Raw genomic sequence first — 23328 nt, 5'->3', positions numbered from 1 at the left:
TTCCATAATAACTGTTTGGCATACCCTACAGGCAAAGGTCCAGAAACCCTTTTTGCTGGCTATAACCTCAATGACAATGAGTGGCACACAGTGCGTGTGGTTCGACGAGGAAAAAGTTTAAAGTTAATGGTGGATGACCAGCAGGCGATGACAGGTAACAAATTAATAGTGGTTATTTACTTATTGGATATCTCAGTTCAAGATATGGTACAGCCACTATACCATTACACAGTGGCTGACATCCTGACCAATGGAGCACTTGCATAATGGGTAACGTTACTGTATTTACCTGAATCCAAGACTAAGTCTTTTCCAAGTATTTTGATTTTAGAAATTGAGAGCTCGTCTTAAATCTAGAGTCCTGATTCTTTTGAGTAAATGCAAGTATAACCTGTATTTACCTCTACTTTTTAAAGGGTCGTCTTAAATTCAGAGTCATCTTCGATTCGGGTAAATATGGTAAGCTGATCTCCTCTAACAGAGGGTTCAGAAATCCAAACACCTTATTCTGGCTGCCAGTGGCTGAATTACACTGGATCACATCCACAGCAAGTTACTCCTGAGTAATCCTATTGAAATTGAGTAGTCCTTTAGAGTAACTCCTGAGTAATACTGCTGTGCAATTAAGTTGACTGGGTGTTAGCCAGTGATCTTAAGTCATTATATCATCCCATTGCCTGTACTGCCCAGCTCTCAGAATCTTTGCTCCCTACACTGATCCAAAAAAGTGTGAGGGTTAGAGTCAAAGGGAGAAGAATCAAGGAAAGTTGGGGAATAAGAATCAGGATTCCAGTAAAGCAAGTGTTGCAAGAGGGAGAGATCAGAGAAAATGAGAGAAAGAGGAGCCTTAAGATCCAATCTTAATGACATTCTATGAGATTAAGCTTCAACAACAACAAATATTTATATACTGCTTTTCAACATGTTTCCAAGGCGGTTTACATGGAGAATTAATTAATTAATAAGATGGATCCCTGTCCCAAAAGGGCTCACAATCTAAAAAGAAATATGAGAGGCACCAGCAACAGTCACTTGAGGGCTATTGTGCTGGGGGTGGATAGGGCCAGTTGCTCTCCCACTGCTAAATGAAGAGAATCACCATGTTAAAAAGGTGCCTCTTTGCCCAGTAAGCACCATTGAACTCAGTGGGACTTATGTCCAGGCAAGCATACATAGCTTATCTTCTTCTTCAAAAGGGAAGAAAAGCTGGGAGAAAGAATTCATATGGCCAGAAGCCGCAGAGTTGAGGTGGCTGGGTTTCACACACCTGTTTGAAAGAACAACTCAACACTTTGGCCACAGAACTCTGTACAAATTTAGAACTGAGGTGAAGTTCTTTGGAAGTATGACAGGGTTCATGAAACCATGCCCCCACTCAGGAGTACAAGTTCTAAATTTGTACAGAGTTCTACTGCCTATCTAAGTAGAGCTGTCAGCAAGCTAATGTACAGTGAACATAGGAAAAGGGAAGTAGAGATGTGAGTATGAGCCTGTTCGGAGACCCTGTAAGTATGAAGGGGTGGGGGTGCCGCTTTAAGGGTGGGGGAGGCTACACTTACCCCTCCCGCCGCTTTCCCCCCGCTGGCACTCATTATGTTAAAAGCCTTCGGGGTGGCAGCATACCTCCCTGCCGCCCTGTTGCCCTCCGTGGCCAGAAGTACCGGGCGCACGTACACCCATCGTGCATGTGCATGCCCATCTGCTGTGCACACACGCGGTGGGCACACGCGAGCCTGGTACTTCTGACTACTTCGGGCCAAGGAGGACAACGGGGTGGCAGGGAGGCATGCTGCCACCCGAAGGATTTTAACAGCACCTAGGGGAGGGAAGCGGCAGGAGGGGTAAGTGCACCCTCCCCCGCCCTTAAAGTGGCACCCCTGCCTTCGAACTGCCCAACCGCAGTTCTGTGTACATCCCTACAGGGAAGTGGCTCTTCCTTTCCACATTCTTGCATCATCTCAGCAGAAAGCATTGTTGAAAACAGCACCTAGCATTGCAGAAGTGGAGACAATTTGCTGGTGGTGGAAAGTAGTAGGGCTTTGTAAAGGGTCTTCCAGGGCTGCATTGAAGAGGGCTGATTCAGTCCATATCTACCCAAAGAAGGCAGCAGCTTGATTCAGGTTGAAGCAGACAGAATCTTCATCCTTGATTCAGCCCAAATCCCACCCACTACCTAACAGGAGTACAAGAGATAGCGGAGACATTTTCTTTCTTAAATTTCTGTTCTTACATGGGAGAAGTGCCTTTCGGGGCTTCACTTTTGAAATGACTCCCAGAAGACTCTTCCCTCACCTCCCTTCAGTCCTGGGAAAGGGTCTCTTGGGAATCATAAAGGTCTTTCACATGACCAAGAACCAGATGGTAGGAAATGGTAGACCCAGTGTTTTCTGCCCATGAAAACTCACAAGACACCTGCCTACCCAACCTGTGCATGTGTGGAAAGCCCAACTTCTTTACCTTGATTTTTACTGAGGTAGGATGAAAATAGTAGCTGCCCTGTCTCAATCTGCTGATCATCTGCTGAAATCCCTGTTGTAAGCAGTTCCTGGCAGCCAGCGGCCATGCTTATCAGAAAGTTCTATGGCTAGAGGGACTAGTCCAAGGACAGCTGCTGGTGTACTAAGGGCTGCCTCTACTGGGAGTGCAATGCATTCTGGGATACCTCCTTGATCCTTGGTGGACTCAGCTCCCTGAGGCAACAATGGAGCCCACAGCTGCCATGGGTGTGTGGGATGAGTTAGCAAAACCAAACAGAGGTTCTGCTTGTCTGCTAGGAACTTTTCCCTCCCTCAAACAATCCCAAGATGCTAGTGTGAAAGACCTTAAAGTCTTTTCAGTGACAACTTCAATGGCTGCAGCCCCAGAAAGGGTTACAATTTCCAAGAATGAGGGGAAGGAGTTGTGTTTGAGAGGCCATTCCAATTTGAATTGGCCCTCCAAATCAGACCAGATTGAGCTGGAACAGCTAGCCAAGGCAGTGGTTAGAATCAGGGGCCCCTCCAAAGCACTGAGGCAGCCAAGTTGTGGCCGCTTTGCAGAGCCTTGGGAAGGAGGTCTGCACCAGACACTAAAGTAAATCTGAACCAAATATTTGCTCATTTCAGTAGTGCTGGGAAAGGCAAAATGTTCTCGGAATCCCCCTCAACATGATTGTTGCCTATTCACTGCCTATTCACCCCCCCAGTGGGCTCTTTCTCTGGCATTTTGTAAACCGAATTTTCCTGGGAACAGTGATTGAGTGATCCCGGCCTATAAAATTAACGAGTGAGTAACATCATGAGGCTAAGTAGGCAACAAGATTTGGCTGCATGATGACCTGATGAAGCCAATTAAGAGCAAGGACAATAGTTCTTGAATCAGCATTCCACCCCTTTCAATTGATGAACACCCTCTTTCCAATGCCCCCCAGTAGTTTGCCAAAAGGGGAAGTTATTTTCACTGCAGACATTCTTCCCCCATGAAAGGTGCTTCCTTTTTGGCTCAGACCTACCATAAAGTTCATAGAGTAACATTTATTTTTAAAATGTGAAGTTCAGAATTGATTAGACAAAAAAATCCATAATTGCACCCATTATTTCTCTATTCTTTCTGCCAAGGGTTCACTTAAATAATACAATTGCAGACTGTAAAACAGAAACACCACCAAGAGAGTTCAGCTTTGCTCCATCTCCAGAGTAGCTCAGAAAATAATTAGCAAAGGGCACAATCCAGCACACAATGATGTGTAATCAATCTCCATTTTAGCCAGTGCAGGAGGGGGCAGAATGCCTCCTCCTTTGTTGGATTGTAGCATTAATGACTAAGAACAGTACGACAAGTAGGGGTGTTGTGGGTATTCTGTAACTGTGGATATTTTCAAAGAACTATTCCATTTTGATAGATGGGGAATCCATGTAGGAAGAGGATGTAACATGGGATCTACTTTTAATTTTTTTTAATCCTATACGGTTTTCCACATTTGTTCTCTGTCCTCTTTCTATCGGACTCTCTTCTTCTTCTCTGCCTTTGTCCTCTCTCTCCCAACCCCCCCCCCACTCTCTTTTTCTCCCCCTTTTATAAAAGTCTTGAAACAACCATGGTAATGCTGGTGACAGTTGTCACACCGTGGATCAGTGTGAACAAGACTGGTCACAACCCACTAGGTAACAAGAAGTGGAAGGGCCACTTCTAAACTATGGACATCATTGACTTCTGGGCACTTAAGATGGGGTCAGTCCAGAACGTCTCCATTGCATGTTAGTTTGCCAGCCAGTTTCATCAGCCAATCATAATCTGTTGGGTGGAGAAGAGGTTGACCACACCACATTACATCACCAGGCTGCCAGGGTTGAGTGGTGAACATGGCAAGACAGGGAGAGGGTGTGCATATTCCAGAGTGGCTATGGAGGAGCATGGTTTGGGCCAAATAATAAGTGGCATCATTGGTTCAAGCCTTTTGAGCATGGAGAGCAGTGTCCAGGACCTCCATTCATTTGTGATGCGCCTTCTCTGGAGTGCTCCCCAGCTCCACTGTGTTGAGGCAAGGCATCAGAGAGGGCTTTTGGAAAATGCAAGCTAAGAAATTAGGCCATTTTAGATTCATTTTTGATCAGGCTGGATGATCAATCCAGATAAGACAATCTGGGTCTGATGCAAAATGGGTACTGGGGAGAGCAGACACTGTGCGGTCATTAACACAATCAAAAACTGTGTTCTATCCAGGTTTGGGAGCTGTGTGTGCTCCCAATTTTCAGTTGTGTGGAAGCAAGGGAAAATGATAACCTGGGTGGAAGTGATGATGTGGAAGCAAGGTAGGAGGAAAACCTGGGAAGCTTTCTCTCCTACCTTACTTCTACACAATCACTTCTACCCAGATTTCCCTCCTACCTTGCTTCCACACAACTGAAAATTGGGAGCACACACAGCTCCCAAGCCTGGGCAGAACATATTGGGAAGATTGTGTGAATTACCTCTTTGAATTTTGTGTATCACTTCCACTTCCACTCTGGAGTTTATGACATCTTGAGGTAAATGAGAGACTTCTCTCTTACATTATATCTTTTAATGAGCAATACAATATTCACATGGGAGACACTTTCAGAATAGTTACATTGTATATGAAAATTGAGGTGACACAGTCTGGTAACTGAGCAATTGAATCAACCCGTAATTTTTTTTGTTTTGTTTCCAACACTAATTTCTCAAAACTCATTTTCCTTTAAAGGTCAAATGGCTGGGGATCACACAAGACTGGAATTCCATAACATAGAGACAGGAATCATCACGGAGCGCCGTTACTTGTCCTCAGTCCCTTCTAACTTCATTGGTCATCTGCAAAGCCTCACTTTTAATGGCATGACATACATTGACTTGTGTAAAAACGGGGACATTGATTACTGTGAGCTAAATGCCCGGTTTGGCTTCAGGAACATCATCGCTGATCCAGTCACCTTTAAGACCAAAGCCAGCTACGTTGCCCTGGCCACGTTGCAAGCCTATACCTCCATGCACCTGTTTTTCCAGTTCAAAACGACATCGTTGGATGGGTTAATACTCTACAACAGCGGGGATGGGAATGACTTTATTGTGGTGGAGTTAGTAAAAGGGTGCGTATGCAGCTCATGGTATAGCCATGCCTATGACAGCAGTCATGAGTGCTAAATGAGCCCTATTCTGACATTAGCTTGTACCAGGGTACAGATGTCTGTACACTTGTACATGTTTTTGTGTGAGTGACTGTGCCTGCAATCATTTTGAAACTGAATCTGGATACGGGCCCTTCAGATGCATCGTACAGATATGTGTGAATAACCCGTGTACAGATCTGTACCTGTGTGCACTGTATACTTGATTTATGAGTGTTTGTTTGTTTGTTCAATTTATATACTGCCCTTCCAAAAAAGGCTCAGGGCAGTTTACATCAAAATAAAAACAATTTAAATCAATTAATAGTTGAAATCAGAACTATAAAACAGCATAAAACTAATGTACAGTTAAAACATTTAAACAGTTAAAAACCCTGGAGAACCAGGCCAAACACTTACAGCAGTTAAAAACAATTTACAACAAATTAAAAACCCTGGAAGGCCAGGCCAAAGAGATAGGTTTTAAGGTCTCTCCTGAAGGCCAAGAATGAATTCAGATTACCGATTTCTGCTAGGAGTGCATTCCACAGCCCCGTGGCAGCTACAGAGAAGGCCCACCTCTGAGTCGCCACCAGACGAACCGGTGGTAACTGGAGAGTTGAATATGTGTGAATAGGGCTATGGACTCTCCATATTCAGAGGCTGTGTACCTCCTAATATTAATTTGGGGATCAGTAGAAGGTTCTCACATGAGAACCCATGGAAACATTTTGGGAAACAAAAGGGGTGGGCAAAATTGGCCTACATCTTTACTGCAATTTTCTCTGCCACCTTATTTTTCTCTGACAGGAGGAGCAATTCAATTTTCAGTTTTCTCTGCCAGGATGAGCAATGCAGCATTGCTCCTCCTGGTGGTTACTGATTATTATTGTTTTGCTAAGAATCCTCCTCCATTAAGAAAAGAATATTATCCAATGCATTTAATGGAGAGGATAGAATAATTCTCTGAAATATTCTCTTTAATTTTAACTAATGCATTGGTGAATATTCTTTTCCAAGTTTAGCAACCATAGGAAGAGCCTTGCTGGATCAGGCCTTGTCTACACTGCAAAATTATTTTGGTGGTTATACCATTTTCTGCAAAATAGTCTAGGAGTGTCAGATTGGTAAGGTTGGAGAAGGGAAGATCCCTAGCCCCCTTCCTCCTTACAGAACTACAATTCTGATACAATTCATAACTATGGATTTGCACTAACTTGTAACTGGAACCACTGAATATTGTTCTTGTGACAACTTCTTTATGACAGGCTTTTAAATTTTTGACCAGAGGGCTATTGTAGCCCTTCTAGTACTGTCATACACTCCTCCACCATCCTTTTACTCTCAGCCAAGTAATAGCTGAAATAACATCTATCAAGATGTCCATATATGATATTGCCCTTTCCAAACTCCGTTATTATTATCTCTTTGAAAGCACAAGGTTGATTGATAGTAACTGAGGCAGTATTGAACACCAAGAGTCAAGATTAAGGAAGGATTCTTATGGAGGAGGTACCATAATTCTTCTTCTTGAAACGTATTCTCCCCAAGAAAAACCATGTTCAGTGTAGGCATGCAAGGATATCCGAGGGCTCTTTTCTTCTTTGCTTTCTGTAGAAAGCAGAGAATCTCTCTGAGATAAGCCAACTCTAGTAGGGCAAATATTCACAAGCAAAAGCAATTCAGAAAGCAGGGGATATATTATATTCCTCTTTCAAGAGGAGTCTATATTCCTACTTCTTAGCCTAGACTCATACATTACTGTAGTAGGGATGTGCATAAACTGCGGTTTGTACACAGGTTCAGCACTGAGCCTTGGGGGCGGGGAGTGGCGAGTGGTGAGCAGGATCTTTAAAAAGGAGGAGAGCAAGTCCTTACCTGCTCTCCGCCACCACATGCAGCTTCCTGCTGTGAGGGCACTCCTGCCAAGAACCCTTGTGCTGCACCAGCATGCAAATGGCGTCCACACATGTGCAGATGCCATGTGCATGCTAACACCGCTCGTGGGTAAGGACCGGCTCTCCTCCTTTTTAAAGATCCCATTCACTGCTCCCCCACTGGTGCCAAATCTGTGCATGAACTTCAGTCCGTGCACATCCCTATACTGTAGCCCTGTACAGATGTCATGTTCAATGCACACATGTACAGTTATTCACACTTTGTATTCAATGCATGTGTGTTTCCTCTCAGAACCCTACATTTGAGAATGCCAGTCCCCAGATTCACAATTAAAATATGCACAGTCATACACATTAGCACGTGCACTTTGTGCCACCAAAGTATTGATTCCACCCAGTTGTATCTTCAGGCCACAAGACAACCGTCAATTAATTGCTTTTGTATATGTTGAAGCAGCCCATCAGCATAAGTCTCAGAGTACAAGATAAAAACGCAGTAAATAAAACGCAAAAACGTCATACAATTGCTAAAACACCTTTAACCAGGCAATGATATGCAGCAGAGCTGTATAAGAACCATTAAAAACAGCTAGTAAGCATGTGGGAAATCCTTTGCAAATGGGGAAAGAAGTCATCTAGCAACATTAAAAATATTAAAGTTGGCCCCAGGCAAGCTTCCTTGAGGCAGTCTTTCGAAGGAGATATGCAAGCAAGCAGCAATGACGAGTCCGTAGTTTCCATGTCAACACCATACCCCCATTTAGGGTATGACTAAAACTGCCCCTGGAACTTACCACAGCATTCACAAAAGCCAAGTGGCTGCTATTCGCATATGTTATCGTTGTGACATGGCACCAAAGCAGGATCTAAGTTTTCATTGGCTCTTAGGCAATATACCAGAGGTGTGCACAAAACAGATTTTGCAATTCATTTCGGACTCAAAACAAACTGCGAAATCCTTGAATAGATTTGTGGATATAGCGGCCAAAGCTGGCTGTTTTGATGAATCAACCTCGAATCACTCAAATCAATTCTGGTGCTTCAAGCAGCATTTTAAGGTCTGTTTCTGAGGGTAGACCCCAAGGCAGGCTGACGCATTAAGTCCAGGGCGGAGGGCTGGTCTACCCATTGACACCAGTCAGTAGATAGCTCTCCTGTTTTTCTAGGGAGAGAAGGTCTATCTATTGGGATCGGCTGGTAGACTAGCCCTTCACTCCAGGCTTGGAGGACTGGTCTACCTGCCAACCCTAGTTGGCAGACTGGCTCTCCCTGGAAAAATGGACTTCAAAATGGTGCTCAAAACACTCAATTTGATCAAATTGGGGTAGATTTGTTTCAGGCTTGAAACAAGCCCTTAATTCTAAGTGTGATTTGTTTCAAGCTTGAAACACTCGAAATGGCCAATTCAATTGATATGAATTGATATGTACATCTCTACAATATAGTCTTCCTATTCCCATTTTTGTCCCACTGATGTATGAAAAAGAAGAAGATGCCTTTGATAATATACCTAACACTTACTACTGCAACTTCATACCCACCTCAGAACATCTGAGGTTAAAGAAAGTGGCTTCTAGAGCCAAGGCTGTTACACCCCGGCAGACCCTCTCTTTCCCCATGTTTATGAAATCATCTTTCGATTGCCCCAAGGATTCCTGATCCACACTGATATTAGTGTTGATGGGAGATTACAGCTTACATATTTGCACCTAAAGAGATGATGGCAACAGGGGCCCACTCAGTTGTTTTTAGATTCCAACAGATTTAGGTGCCTGAATCCATCCGCTCCTGACACCCAAAGAGAGCCTTAACTAGGCATATGATTTTAGCAGTCATTGCATTCTGTGGTTGTGGAGCTTAGGGAAAGACTGGGGTAAAATCTGATCAGCATTAGGACCTTGGGATACCAAGTGCCTCAGAACTTCCAATTGACAAAAGCTGCAGCAGTCAGCTGTTGACCTTTTACGGAGAGACTGAGAGAGAATTGTAAAGGTGGAGGGAGACAAATTTTCCTCTGGCTACAAGCCAGGAGTTGAACAGCTATTTCCTTGACTATTGTGCTGAGGTTTTGAGAGTTCATTAAGGCTGGCTGGAGGAGGGATGTGATGAAGGGGTGCCAGAGCAGTATGAGGCTGCTGTCCCCCCCCCCCCACACACACCCACACTTTCCCAAGAATGCAAGGGAAGGAAGTTCAAGTGAGGTAACTGCTAGCATGAGCATGAATTACAACAGTGCCAGGTGGGTTCTGTCTTGCCAAGCTGTGGAAATATGCAGAAGTCCTAAGGGGCAAGTTCTTCAGTTCCAGTAGGTGGGCAGTGATGAGGGCAAAGTGCATTTGATTACTGGCTTGCATTAAACCAGATAGGGCATCACTACACACATAAACATATAATAGTCTCCTGCCTTATCGAAGGAATCCAGGAATGGTAGTTCTGTGACAAGGGCTGGGAACCACTAACAGAGACTGCTTAGCTCACTCTGTAAACTACAATTCCCAGCATGGTTTGTTGGAGGTGGGAGACATGACAGGTCAACAAGTACAATACTGAGAGAGACTTCCAGATGTGTCTTAAGGGCAGAAGTTCTGTCTTCTGAAATAGAATACTTTGCATTTTAGAGAGAACTTTATCCCAAGTGAGTCTTGAGGAACATCTCTACTGTTGTAGGTACTGCTGAGAACTGAAGTCTTCAGTAACCTAACAAGGGCTTGACTGAATAGCTTTGGAATTTTCAAAAGCCCGGTATGGCAACACCTGTATTAGGCCCAGCAAAGATATCCTGAAGTGAGCAAGTTTTTGAAGTTTCTTCATTGGGCTTGATATTTTGCTCAATGCCCATGCTGAAGAAAAGTTCTGGAGAACTTGCTAACTCTTCACAACTTCTTACATCTTAAAGGTAAAGTGTGCTGCCAACCACAGAGCCCTATGGTTGTCTTTGGTAGAATACAGGAGAGGTTTACCATTGCCATATCCCGAACAGTATGAGATGATGCCTTTCAGCATCTTTCTTCCTATATCACTGCTGCCCGATATAGGTGTTTCCCATAGTCTGCGAAACATACCAGTGGAGATTTGAACTGGCAACCTCTGGCTTCCTAGTCAAGTCATTTCCCCACTGCACCATTAGATGGCTATTTTTACATCTTAGCTGGTCCTAATAAAAGTATTGCCTTCTCTGGCTTTTGGATTTCTCTTAATGGACCAAAATGGCTGTCTGTGACTGATGCTTTCAGATGTTCAAAATGAAGCAAAGATGAAAAGTTGTCTGTCTCGTCAGCTATTTATTCAGTGAAAATAAGCTTGACTATGCTTGTTTCCTGTTTTCAGGTATTTACACTATGTCTTTGACCTGGGCAATGGTGCAAATCTTATCAAAGGAAGCTCCAATAAGCCTCTGAATGACAACCAGTGGCACAATGTGATGATATCGCGGGACACCAATAACCTTCATACCGTGAAGATTGACACAAAAATCACAACCCAGAGCACAGCAGGAGCAAGAAACCTAGATCTCAAAAGTAAGTGAAGCATTATGCACAGAAATGATCTGCTAGGTGCTCAGACTGCATGCTTTATATTTTGTGTATACATGTGAGAAACATTATATAGATACCATATTTAATGATTGAGTCAGTTGTGGCACAGAATCTGCTGTCTTTGAACTGTGCAGTATGCTTCCAAAGGTGAGAGGGAAACTGGATTACATGTGTTTATTAATTTGGGGATACATCCTGTTGTGATGTTAAGCAAAATGGCTAGATAGCTGGTGGATTTATTGTAGTTGCTGCAGGTAGCAGAAAAGCGATTGTGTAGCACTACGGCCAATATTCAATTCTCTTTTCTCATTCATTGAGATACCAGAAATATCTGAGAACATTTCCTTCATACCTGAAGACACAATGCAATAAAGATACTGGACTACTATACTGGATGAAAGGGCAACAATTTTATAACCCATTTTAATAACTGAATCAACAACAAAGCTTCATCCTTCCCCCTCCCCAAGCAGTGCGGGACTAATGTAAGTTGGAGGTTAAAGAGTGTCCTTCCCCCTCAAGCCTTGCAAGTGGAAGATGCTGATGCATCTCCTCAGCATCAGATCAGGTTGCTGACAATCCCTGCTCTTCTGTGCCAACCCCAAAAGGTCAGGGCCCTTTCAAGGGACTTCATCCCTCCAAGCCATTTGGCCTTTGAGATCTGTGGAGCTCCCAAAGCAAGTAGGAGTAAATGTCGTAGGCCCTGAGATATGAAGCCCCTAAGGACTGATTGACTATTCCCCCTTTTCTAAAACAGCCCAAGGGTGCTTACCGATCAACACCCCCTCACTTATTCCCAACTCACATTGCACCTGCCTAGCTGTAAGCAATCCGCTGCTTAAACTTAAGGAGAAACAGTGGAGTAAGTGGCAGAACTCCCAAACTAAGCAAATGGAGAGGAGAGCTGGTCTTGTGGTAGCAAGCATGACTTGTCCCCTTAGCTAAGCAGGGTATGCCCTGGTTGCATATGAAAGGGAGACTAGAAGTGTGAGCACTGCGAAATATTCCCCTCGGGGGATGAAGCCGCTCTGGGGAGAGCAGAAGGTTTCACGTCCCCCCACCCGCTGGCTTCTCCAAGATAGGGCTGAGAGAGATTCCTGCCTGCAGCCTTGGAGAAGCTGCTGCCAGTCTGTGAAGACAATATTGAGCTAGATAGACCAATGGTCTGACTCAGTATATGGCAGCTTCCTATGTTCCAAATCTGTTGACAAGCAATTTTGAGGGACTGAGTAGGAGAAAATTCCTACTTGGCCCTGCAAAAGATGACCAGCTAAGCCCATTCTATGCACAAGCAGGACAGATATGGAGTCCACCTAGGTGAAGACTGAGCCAGGTGAGGGGAAAGAATGCTGCAATTTGCCAGCCAAGCTCTGCCCCTTCCCTGCTCATCCAATAGCCTCTTGCCTCATACCTTTTTCAAAGGAGGGTTAGGCATTAACATCACCCCCAACACAAGGCTGGTAGGTAGCTACATTTCTTCAGTGAATAAAGTATATGCTCTTGTTTTCATGTGATCTGTATTCAGTTTATAGGGGACAAAAGAGGTTGGGGGCTCTATGCTACCCAGAGACATAAGTTTTGGACGGTATAAAATATGTTCAATAAATAGCCTTTGGTGATGTGAGGAGGGGACATGTCCACTGTTGTAGACACCAGGGTCAAGAGGATAAGGGTAAAACATGGAGCACTTGTAGGATATTGTAAGTGTATATAAGTGTGTCATATTCACTTACATATGCCATGAGAAAAGGCTGTCACCTGTATAATCTCTTCCCTTGCTCCCTGTCAGATGCATGGGGGTCTTCAGTATGCTGAAGGAGGGCAAATGTCTATCAAAGGGTTTTCTATATTGCAGTCTTTTCTCTTTCCATACACTGTTGTTTGCTCAATAGGGAACAATGATTTGGATCTCCATGGAGATGCAAAGGGATGCTCGGACATGAATATTTCAGGCCATGCTGCAGGAAGGCAAAGACACCTATGGAAATAAGAGTTCAGACGATCTACAGAAAGTAAGTGTGGAGAAAACCACGGGTTCCTGGCAAGTGTGTGCTCCTGGCACGATTTGGAAATTGCACATATTTCATGTTAAAATCCACTGATGTTGGATAGAGAGTGTCAGGTTCCTTCAGCCACCTAGCATTGTCAAATCAACTTCAAATGTTGGTTATGAATGTCAGGTTGATGGACTTGATGGACCTGATATTCTTCACCCAAAATTGGTGGGTTTGAATAACACAAAATGCATGCAAGTTCTGGCTTGTTCTGAGAGCACATACTCCCCATACTTTCTGTGATTTTCTCCATACTTATTCAGTGGGTTGTTGCCTGATCCCACTTACTATAGGAAAGGAAGTGGAGTAGAAAAACTGTAGAAAGAAAAAAGGGAAGGCATTATTCAGTGCACAACTTCCTATATTACCCCACACTTTACCACAGAAAAACTATCTTAGCTTTCCTAGAGTAAAGGTGTCTCACACAAAAACAGGTACTATCTATTTCCTAAATTAGTAAAAAATCAAGTTATCTTAAAAATTACATAAAGTATACTCTCCTAGATTTTGTAAATGCTCTTTTGGGCAGCTGTGTTTCTCGCTGGCTGCCTCTTGGAACCCTCATCAATGTTGCATTCTTGTTATTGAACTCCTATCAATTGGGGATTGTGCTCATGCAGAATTAACCTACCAAAAGTGTATGCAGAACAAAGGACAACATGTGACCTTTTGCACATAACATCCAAGAATAAAATACTAATCTTCTTAAATGGCATAACTCTCCTAACCTTTCACCAATGGGTACAAATCACTAAAGTGGAATACAGCCCTGAAATTCCATTCCAAGCTATTTCTTGGTTCTGCTTTTTGCCAGCCCATTTCTCATCTAGAGATAATGAGATGACCTTGGCAGTTTATTTCAGATTTGTATAAAGTGCCTTGTGTTTGTGTCACTGTAAATTGCTGTAGTGATCAAAAATGTTACTCTAAAAATACTGCTTCCCTGTCATTGAATTCAATGTTGGAAAACATTAATTGCTGGCATTTCAAGCTGTGTTCAGTTGTGCTTTGTACACCTTGGCATGAGATGATAAACAATGGCACTCAGAGTCAGAATTTAAATCTTTGCATATTGAATATGCACATGGCAGGGCAGAATGCTGCTGGTTCATTCTTATCTGAAGCAGAGCGTTCTTGTGTTGTCAACTGGGGAACCTTGAACTTTATGTTGGATTTAGCTTCTGTGCTGCTAATCTGACCACACTTCCTGCTCTCTTTCATGCTGTGGTTCAAAGCAGGTATCCTACATAATAAAGCATTTGGACTGCAGGAGCACCATGGCCATGAGAAACATGCATAGTGTTTGGCTTGGGTGCTTTGTCCAAGAGAGCTCTAAAGACAGCCTAATGAGGCTCATTACTGCTGTACATCAAAATCTGCTTCTCTCAAGGCTTACAGTGAATCTTGGCAGAGTTGTGCCCACTGGAACTCTTGGCAGTGAGTTAGAAGTAGGGTTGGCACTAAAACTTGGGAAGAAAACAAACTTCAAAGTGAATTTCAGGCTTCCTCCCTAGGAGAAACAGCTGAGAATGTTCATAAGAAATCAAACAAGTTTCTACAAAACAAGTGACATTTGTCAGGGTTCCTGCACACCCCTAATTGGCACTGGGTTAGGCTGCAGGCGAAGCGGCAAATGAGGTTTATTCTAAGCTTTGTTTCCTACTGCACATGGTACGTGCAGCCCACCCCCATCCGGGAACATACCCTTACTCCAGAATTTTCTAACTAGAAAAAAAGATGGAAGGGGAAAGTGAGAATGATTAGGAAGAGATGGATGGTGAGAGAGAAGGAAAATAATGAAGGAAGCGGAAAATGGGAGAGACAGAGATGAAACAAAGAAAAGGTGGGGCTTGCAGAGAATAGGATAGGGTGGCACAGCGGGGAAGTAGCTTGCCGATGGAGCAAGAGGCTGTTAGTTCGAATCTCCGCCGGTGTGCTTCCCAGACGGTGCCTAATAAATATATATTTGTAGACCCCTATATTGGGCAGCAGCAATATAGGAAGGTGCTTGGGGTGGATGCTCACTTCATTGACAACAACAAAGGCATCGTCTCATACTGCGCGGGAGCAAGGCAGTGGTAAACTACTCCTGTATTCTACCAAGAAAACCACATAGCTCTGAGGTCACCAGGAGTTGACACCGACTCAACGGCACCATCTTTCCTTCCACTAGAAAGGTTCGAATATACTTCTTGTATGAGATTAAGAAGACTTGGAAGAAAATGGTATCCCTCTTTGTTCTTTAAAAAGAAACAGAAAATACACTGCAAAGGGCCAACGGCATAAACATTTAGTTTCCACTGCACAAAAATTTTTTTTTACACGGTACAGAATTCTGCATGTTAGACTAAAACTTGGCAGAGAAGAGTTCAATATGGTGCCAGAAAAAGCTCCAATAGAAACTGAATTCCCGATACACGGGATGACAGGGAGGAAGGAGTAATTAGCCGATCAGGGCCAGAATAAAACCCCTTTCTTCTGGATCTGGGCTTTGGTGGTGGAAACCATTCCAGAGAGTCACTCGGCAGAGTCTGTCATACATTGGTGACTGGGAACTAGGACTGCTATTGGCCTGCAAAGCCACTCTGGCAAATTTCCGATACTTATGCTGGAAGTGATGGAGTTAGACTGGTGAATGAAAGGTGCTCGGTGTTGGGTAAGAACTTGAAGCAAATCTACATTAACTTAATGTGATTAAGAGTTTGTAGAGCTGCTGCTAGATTGAAGCAAAGGTGGCAATGGGTGGGATCAAGTAGAAATACAGTCTGTTATAGTTCTGTTGAGAAATTATATTGTACCAGCATACAGATGTTATCTGTGTGAATGACTGTTAAAAGTGAGTCTGGGTACAGGCCCTTCAAATGCATGGTGAAGATAGGAAGTGAACAGAAGGACCAACCTCAAACATGATGATTTTGTTTTGGTTTGACTGCCTGAAATTCACCTGAAATTGAATGCATGAAATTCACCATAGTGGGTTGACTGGTGTGGGTTCAGGCATACAGACTAATCACAGTTAGATGAAATAAACCACAGTTCTCTGTGATGCATGAATCTGCCCAGTTAAGGATCATCTCATTTTAGTCAAATCCTGCTCTTCCTTTGGGAAGCACAGGGCAGTTTGCACGGTGCTCTGCAGCAGTCTTCCACTTGTAATATCATTATGTACACTTGGGTCATCCTCTGCAACCATATCAATGTTTCTTAAGCCCTTCTCAGGTATACCTTCAGAGAGAAGCAATTGGCATGGGATGGGGCTGTGCGGGTGGGGGGCAGCATCATGATGATACACTGCAATTGACTACTATAGGTTGTTCATAAAATAAAAACAACTCAAACCTGTATATGGGTTTAAAGCAGAGTTCCTCAAACTTGTGTCCTCAGGTGATGTTGTTGGAGTATGTCTCCCATCACCCCCAGCAGTGTTTCCTCTAATAGGTGTGCACATTTACAAGTTCTTTGATGTCTGCTCAGTTAATCTTAGATCCTGCTCAGGTTGTATCAGGAAGGCCCCACTCTGAATGCACGTGCACACACTGTAGCTTGATACTGCTGCCCAGAAAAAAAACTCATTCCGCACACAGATTTAGGAGGAGCATTTGACTGCAAAGGGATGCCGTTTTCAGTTTTAAGGGGTGGGGGTAATTTCGCCTGGCCTGGCATGGAACTCCTCTGGATGACTGCCATTTCTTTACCCCAGAGGATTAATTAGGATGATGTACCATTGCCACAATGTCGTTCTATGAGGCTGTGCATTGAGCATTCGTACATCTGTGGATAGAGCCTAACCAGGCTTAGCCTGCCCTCCCCGCAGATGAGCAGGGAGCTTGCCTTGGGCGGCTGGATCAGCCGGCCACATGACTACTGGCTCCATCACAGAGATGTTAAGGGCAGCGGGGCTTGGGGACTTCCTGGCCCCCGGAAGTCCCAGAATGCCCTCTGCGAGTGCGAGGGGCATTCTAGGGAGACCCTGAGGATGGGAGGCTCATTGGAGCCTTCCAGTCAGGGGTCTCCTTGTGAGTCGCCATGGTGTGGAGCCACGCTGGGGGGACACATGATCGCCAAAATGGGGTTATCAGAGTGCTTGCTCCGCTAACCTCGTTGGGGGGCTGGAATTAAGCAGGCTAACTGCCAGGACCCATGTGGCTTCCAGCGGTTCTCACACTGGGCTCCCTTAGCCCACTTGCGAGCGGTCGTGTGAATAGCCTCTGTGTGTGTTGTTGTTTTTTAAGGCAGCTATCAGGGAAAATTGAATAAATACATAAATGATAAATACATAGGAACATGTTAAGCTGCCTTATATGGAGTCAGACCATTGGCTGGCTCTAGCTCACTATGCTCTACACTGGCTGGCAGCAGCTCTCCAAGGTTTCAGGCAGGAGCCTTTCCTGGCCCTACCTGGAGATGCATGAAGAAGGTCCCAGGCACAGTCTCTGGCAAGCAGATGCTCCACAACTGAGCTACTGCCCTGACCCCTACGGGGAATGTCTTGCAGCAGGCAGGGTGCACGTGTAGTTGCCCATCCAGATACACACCAAGGTTAACCCTGCTTAGCAAAGGGGCAATTCATGCTCACTACCACAAGACTGCTAATATTATAATGCCCTTATACAAAACTATGGTGCGGCCACACCTGGAGTACTGCATATAATTCTGGTCACCACATCTAAAAAAGGACATTGTAGAACTGGAAAAGGTTCAGAAGAGGGCAACCAAGATGACTAGGGGCCTAGAGCACCTTTCTTATAAGGCAAGGCTACAACACCTGGGGCTATTTAGTTCAGAAAAAAGACAACTGCGGGGAGACATGATAGAGGTCTATAAAATCATGCATGGTGTGGAGAAAGTGGATAGAGAGAAATTCTTCTCCCTCTCCCATAACACAAGAACCAGGGGTCATCCCATGAAATTGATTGCCGGGAAATCTAGGACCAACAAACGGAAGTACTTTTTTCACACAACGCATAATCAACTTGTGGAATTCTCTGCCACAAGATGTGGTGACAGCCAACAACCTGGATGGTTTTAAGAGGAGTTTGGATAACTTCATGGAGGAGAAGTCTATTGAGGGCTACTAGTCGGAGGGCTGTAGGCCACCTCCAGCCTCGGGGGCGGGGTGCATCTGGGTACCAGTTGCAGGGGAGTAACAGCAGGAGAGAGGGCATGCCCTCAACTCCTGCCTGTGGCTTCCAGGAGCATCTGGTGGGCCACTGTGCGAAACGGGATGCTGGACTAGATGGGCCTCCTTGGGCCTGATCCATCAGGACTGTTCTTATGTTCTTAAGACCAGCTCACCATCTGTGAGCCACATACTGAGGCTGGTGAGTTTTGTGCCTGTGTGGATTCCTCCCCTCAATCATATTTCTATACCGCCTGATATGTACATCATCACTAGGTGGTGTACAAATTTTAAAATATTTAAGAGTTGCAAATTAAAATACATGTCACAAATTAAAATACGTGACAATAAAAACAATAGAATGTAATAGTGATTAACACGAGTTCTTTTTAAAAAATTATTAACAATTAATGCTAATTAAGAGCCTGTGAAAACAGGAGAGCCTTGAGGTTCTTCCTGAAAACAGACAGAGAAGGCGATACACTTATTTCACTAGGGAGCTTGTTCCAAAGCCCTGGATATTTCTTGCGGGAGCCTTTGCTTTGTCGCATGTAATTGGGGCAGTGAAATTTGGGAGCCACCTTGGGAAGGCCTGAGGTCAAGCTCTTCCCCGATTCCCTACCCCTGGGAAAGTATGTGAGCTGCCAGTACTCTTGGGTTGTAATGAGGCAACCAATATATTTCCCCCACAGCTCTTTCCTTTTGCACTTGAAAGTGTCTTAAAAGCCCTTTTTTTTTTTACACTGTCCCTCGCCCCCATTTTATTTTGATCTGTTGGCCCCTACATTGAGGAGAAGGGCAAATGGCACAAGATTAACCAGTTGTCTGTTTACCTGAGAGTTGAGAAGGCTCTTGAGCAGTCCTTGTGACCTGTAGAAGATTTTGCTGAGAGTCTGAGGACACCTAGAACGGACATTGGTTGTTGGAAAATTAGCCAGCCTCTGAGCTTTGTGAGGTGAATGAGCATTGGCTGCAGGAAAGTTACCTGATGCCTGAAGTCATGCTTATTCCCCTCCGTACCATGTGGCTCAAATGAGTTTCACCCCCCACCAGCTCTTCATTTCCTAACATTATACCTGACGTTAAAAATACCATGCTTAATAAAAGCACTAGAGGGCACCATTATGTCACAAAATAGAATTCTTGGTGCAGTCTTGGGAAAGGGAACAGGAAATCTCACTGGAGTTAAACATAAGAGCATAAAGAGAGCTCTGCTGGATCAGGCCTATCAAATCCGGCATCCTCTTTCCTGCATTGACCCACCAGGAGTCTCTGGAAAGCTCTCGAGAAAGAGAGGAAGGCCTTTCTCCTTCCATTGCTCCCCTGCAACTGTTAACCAAAGGCATACAGGTTATCCCTGCTAACTTGGCAAAGAAGCACCTTTTAATGTGGTGATTCTCTTTATTTAGCAGGGGGAGAGTAACTGCCCCTATCCACCCCCAGCACAGGACCTCCAGTGACTGTTGCTGGTGTCTGTCTTATGTTTCTTTTTAGATTGTGAGCCCTTTGGGGACAGAGTTCCATCTCATTTAATTATTATTTCTCTGTGTTAACCACCCTGAGCCATTTTTGGAAGGGGGGTATAGAAATTGAATGAATGAATGAATGAATGAATAAAATACAGCCTCTGAACAAAAGCAAACTGCCTCTGATAGCTTGTTACCATGCATAGGCTTGTCCTCCATACAGGGGAGCACCTAGGCAATTTTGCCACCCAGACCACCCTGCTGTGAGGCACCACCATCACCCGAGAGGCCCCCCAAAACAGGAAACAGAGGGTGGGTATAAATGGAGAGTTTTCACAGTGGAGGGAAGTAAGAAGTGGGGTCCCCCAGGGATCTGTATTCAGACCAGTGCTTCAAGATAAATGATCTAGAAGTAGGGGTAAGCAGAGAGGTGGCCAAATTTGCAGATGATACCAAACTCTTTCGGGTAATGAAATCCCAAACTGATTGTGAGGAGCTCCAAAAGGATCTCTCCAAACTGGGTGAGTGGGCACACATTTGACAAAATGGCAAATGCGGTTCAGTGTTGGCAAGTGTAAAGTGATGCACATTGGGATGAAAACCCCCAACTTCAAGTATATGCTGATGGGACCTGAGCTGTGGGTGACTGACCAGGAGAGGGATCTTGGGGTTGTGGTGGACAGCTCGTTGAAAGTGTCGACTCAGTGTGCGGCAGCTGTGAAAAAGGCCAATTTCAATGCTAGGGATCATTAGGAAGAGGATTGAAAATAAAACGGCTAATATTATAATGCCCTTATACAACATTATGGTGCAGCCACACCTGGAGTACTGCGTACAATTCTGGTCACCACGTCTTTTTTAGATCCACTACTCTGGTACTCACAGCTGCCGCACATTGAGTCAACATTTTCAACGAGCTGTCCACCACGACCCCAAGATCCCTCTCCTGGTCATTCTGACAGCTCAGATCCCATCAGCATATACTTGATGTTGGGGGTTTTCATCCCATTGGGGTGTCACAATGTGCCTGTGCAGTTGAGAGTGATTGTTGCAAGCCCATGACATCACTGGATCTCTCTCAACTGCGCAGGCATGCCTCACAGTTTGAAAGAGATGCTGGGCCAAAAGGACAGTTCCAGTGTCGCTCCGGCCACAGCCACCCCTTGGCCACATCGCCGCTGTAAGTAAAACACACACACACAGGTTCAGGATGACGGGGCTGCCATTCCTCTCCCCCCAGCCATTTGGCGGCCCCCCACAGGGTCCTGGGGTTAGAGCGCCTTTGCTTCCATAATGGTGTCTAATCCCACTTTAAAGCGTTCTAGACTAGTGGCCATCAGGACATCTTCTGGCAGTGAATTCCAGAGACTAAGTGCTGCATGAAGTACTCCCCTTTGATGACCCTAAACCTCCTCCTAATCAGTGTGTGTGGGGGGGGGAGGAAGATCTCTGTGTGTGGAGGGATATAAGCCTTTTCTGTCTTGTTCTCTGTATCATGAACAATGTTATAAGCCTCCATCATGCCCCCCCCCACCGCACTGCCTTCCTTCTAAAAAGCCCCAAACACTGAAGCCTTTTCTCATAAGGAAGGCTTCCCTTGCTAACTGAACAGAGGCACCTTTTTAAAGTGGCGGTTCTCTTTATTGAGCAAGGGGAGAGCAACTGGCCCTATCCACCCCCAGCACAGCATCCCTCCAGTGGCTGTTGCTGGTGTCGATCTTATATTTCTTTTTTAGAGTGTGTGCCTTTTGGAGACAGGGATCCATCTTTATTTATATCTACGTAAACTGCTTTTGGGAACTTTAGTTGAGAAGCAGTCTACAAATATTTGTCGTATTCAGATCAGCCCCCTTATCATTTGGTTGGCTTCTCCTGCACCTTCTCCAGCTCTGCACATATAGAATTCTAGTGTTGGCAGTTTTATTTTCCATCCCTTTCTTCAGGATTCCTACCATGGCTTTTGCCCCTTTCTTAGCTGCCACACGCTGGGGCAAGGCTTTCTGGGCCTTTGTGCTGGAATTCCCACCCCATCCTGGTGTTGTGTGGAGACTCCTGCTCCTTTTGCAACCAGCTCTGTGCACAGCACCTGCCATGTCCACCCGTGGGGGGCCCCTTCTGTTGAACTGGAGCTGCAGGACTGACTAGGGAAGGTATACAGGGACAGCCAGAAAGTGTGGTTCCTCTCCATACACTTTCCCAGCTCTTGGGCATGGGCAACTCCTCAGCCAACCCCATGGACTCTGGTTCCTTCAAGGCTCCCCTGATGCTGGGAATGGCAGATATTGCACAGAGCTGGCGATGTTGAGAGTTCCCGCCTCCACATGGCACATGGCAGGGAGTGATGATGATGATGATGATGATGATGAATTTGATTTCTATACCACCCTTCCAAAAATGGCTCAGAGCGGTTTACACAGAGATATAATAAATAAATAAGATGGATCCCTGTCCCCAAAGGGCTCACAATCTAAAATTGTGATATGGGGATATGTTTATGTAGTTGGGAGATATCTTTTTGGAGCTCTTTTCAGTCCGTTTAAGATTTTTACCTCACTGAATAGTCTGCAGACTTGATTGCCTTACTTCTCACCCCTAACTGCAGATCACTGAAGAACAAGTTTAAAAGCAGCAGTCCTAGTAGAGATTCTTGGGGAATCTTTTCTCCATTGTAAAAATGATTTCTACTCTCTATTTCCTGCTCTTTAACCAGTTAACAAACCATAAAGGGAGCTGCTGTTTTAGCTTTTGACTACTAAGTTTATCCACGCTCCTTTGAAAGGCTTTGTCAAAATATTTTTGCAAGTCTACATATACGTCAGCTGGATAATCATTATCCCCATGCCTATTGATGCTCTGAAACTGGTCCAAGAGGTTCGTGAGAAAGAAGCCATGCAAGGCTTGTTCTTCTTTAATTCACCTTTTCCACCAATTTACCAGGAGCAGATGTTAAGGTAACTGGTCTGTACTATTCTGGATCCCCTTTGGATTCTTTTAAAAAATAATGGTGTTGCACTGGCTCAGATCTGACTGAGATCTGACTCAGCCAATTTACTCATTTTTGCTAGAGAAACAATTTCACATTTGGGGATATAGGAAGCTGCCATATACTGAATCAGACTATTGGTCTATCTAACTCAGTATTGTCTTCACAGACTAGCAGCAGCTTCTCCAAGGTTGCAGCAGCCAAATGGGTGAAACCGTGCAAAAATAATGATAATAGTAGCAATTGGAATTGATAACACTTCCAGAACATACACCACTTTCAAAGCTCTTGTTCATGAGAAGAACCCAACATATACATTGTTGTGACAAAATCAAAACACTTCCAATGTTGTGAAAATGTCCATTATTAGTTTTTTGAATATATACGAAAAAAAGACCACAAAGGGCTTTTGATATACAGGTCACTTAAACTTTAACTGCATAAATGCAATGAGTGTAAATAATACATGGTAAAGCCAATGTATATGTTGGGTTCTTCTCATGAACAAGAGCTTTGAAAGTGGTGTATGTTCTGGAAGTGTTATCAATTCCAATTGCTACTATTATCATTATTTTTGCACGGTTTCACCCATTTGGCTGCTGTCTTGTCGTGCAATCCCTTATATTTTTTGTCTCCAAGGTTGCAGGCAGGAATCTCTCTCAGCCCTAT

The 23328-nt window shown here is 44.4% G+C and overlaps 1 protein-coding gene across 27 annotated transcripts in view; it reads left to right on the top strand.

The window, feature by feature from the left end:
* The window catches only part of NRXN1 (neurexin 1), a 1475796-nt gene that overhangs the window by 726668 nt on the left and 725800 nt on the right, over nt 1-23328 (top strand). For all 27 annotated transcript variants that reach the window (XM_053244491.1, XM_053244481.1, XM_053244465.1 and 24 more), the window contains 3 exons: nt 32-154; nt 5204-5585; nt 10829-11019. In XM_053244491.1, the coding sequence (XP_053100466.1) occupies nt 32-154; nt 5204-5585; nt 10829-11019 (696 nt within the window). The remainder of the gene's footprint in view (nt 1-31; nt 155-5203; nt 5586-10828; nt 11020-23328) is intronic.

Source organism: Hemicordylus capensis, chromosome 1 (genome assembly GCF_027244095.1).
Source record: "Hemicordylus capensis ecotype Gifberg chromosome 1, rHemCap1.1.pri, whole genome shotgun sequence".
In the NCBI taxonomy this organism is placed as follows: Eukaryota; Metazoa; Chordata; class Lepidosauria; order Squamata; family Cordylidae; genus Hemicordylus; species Hemicordylus capensis.
This window is presented reverse-complemented; position numbering and strand designations above follow the sequence as displayed.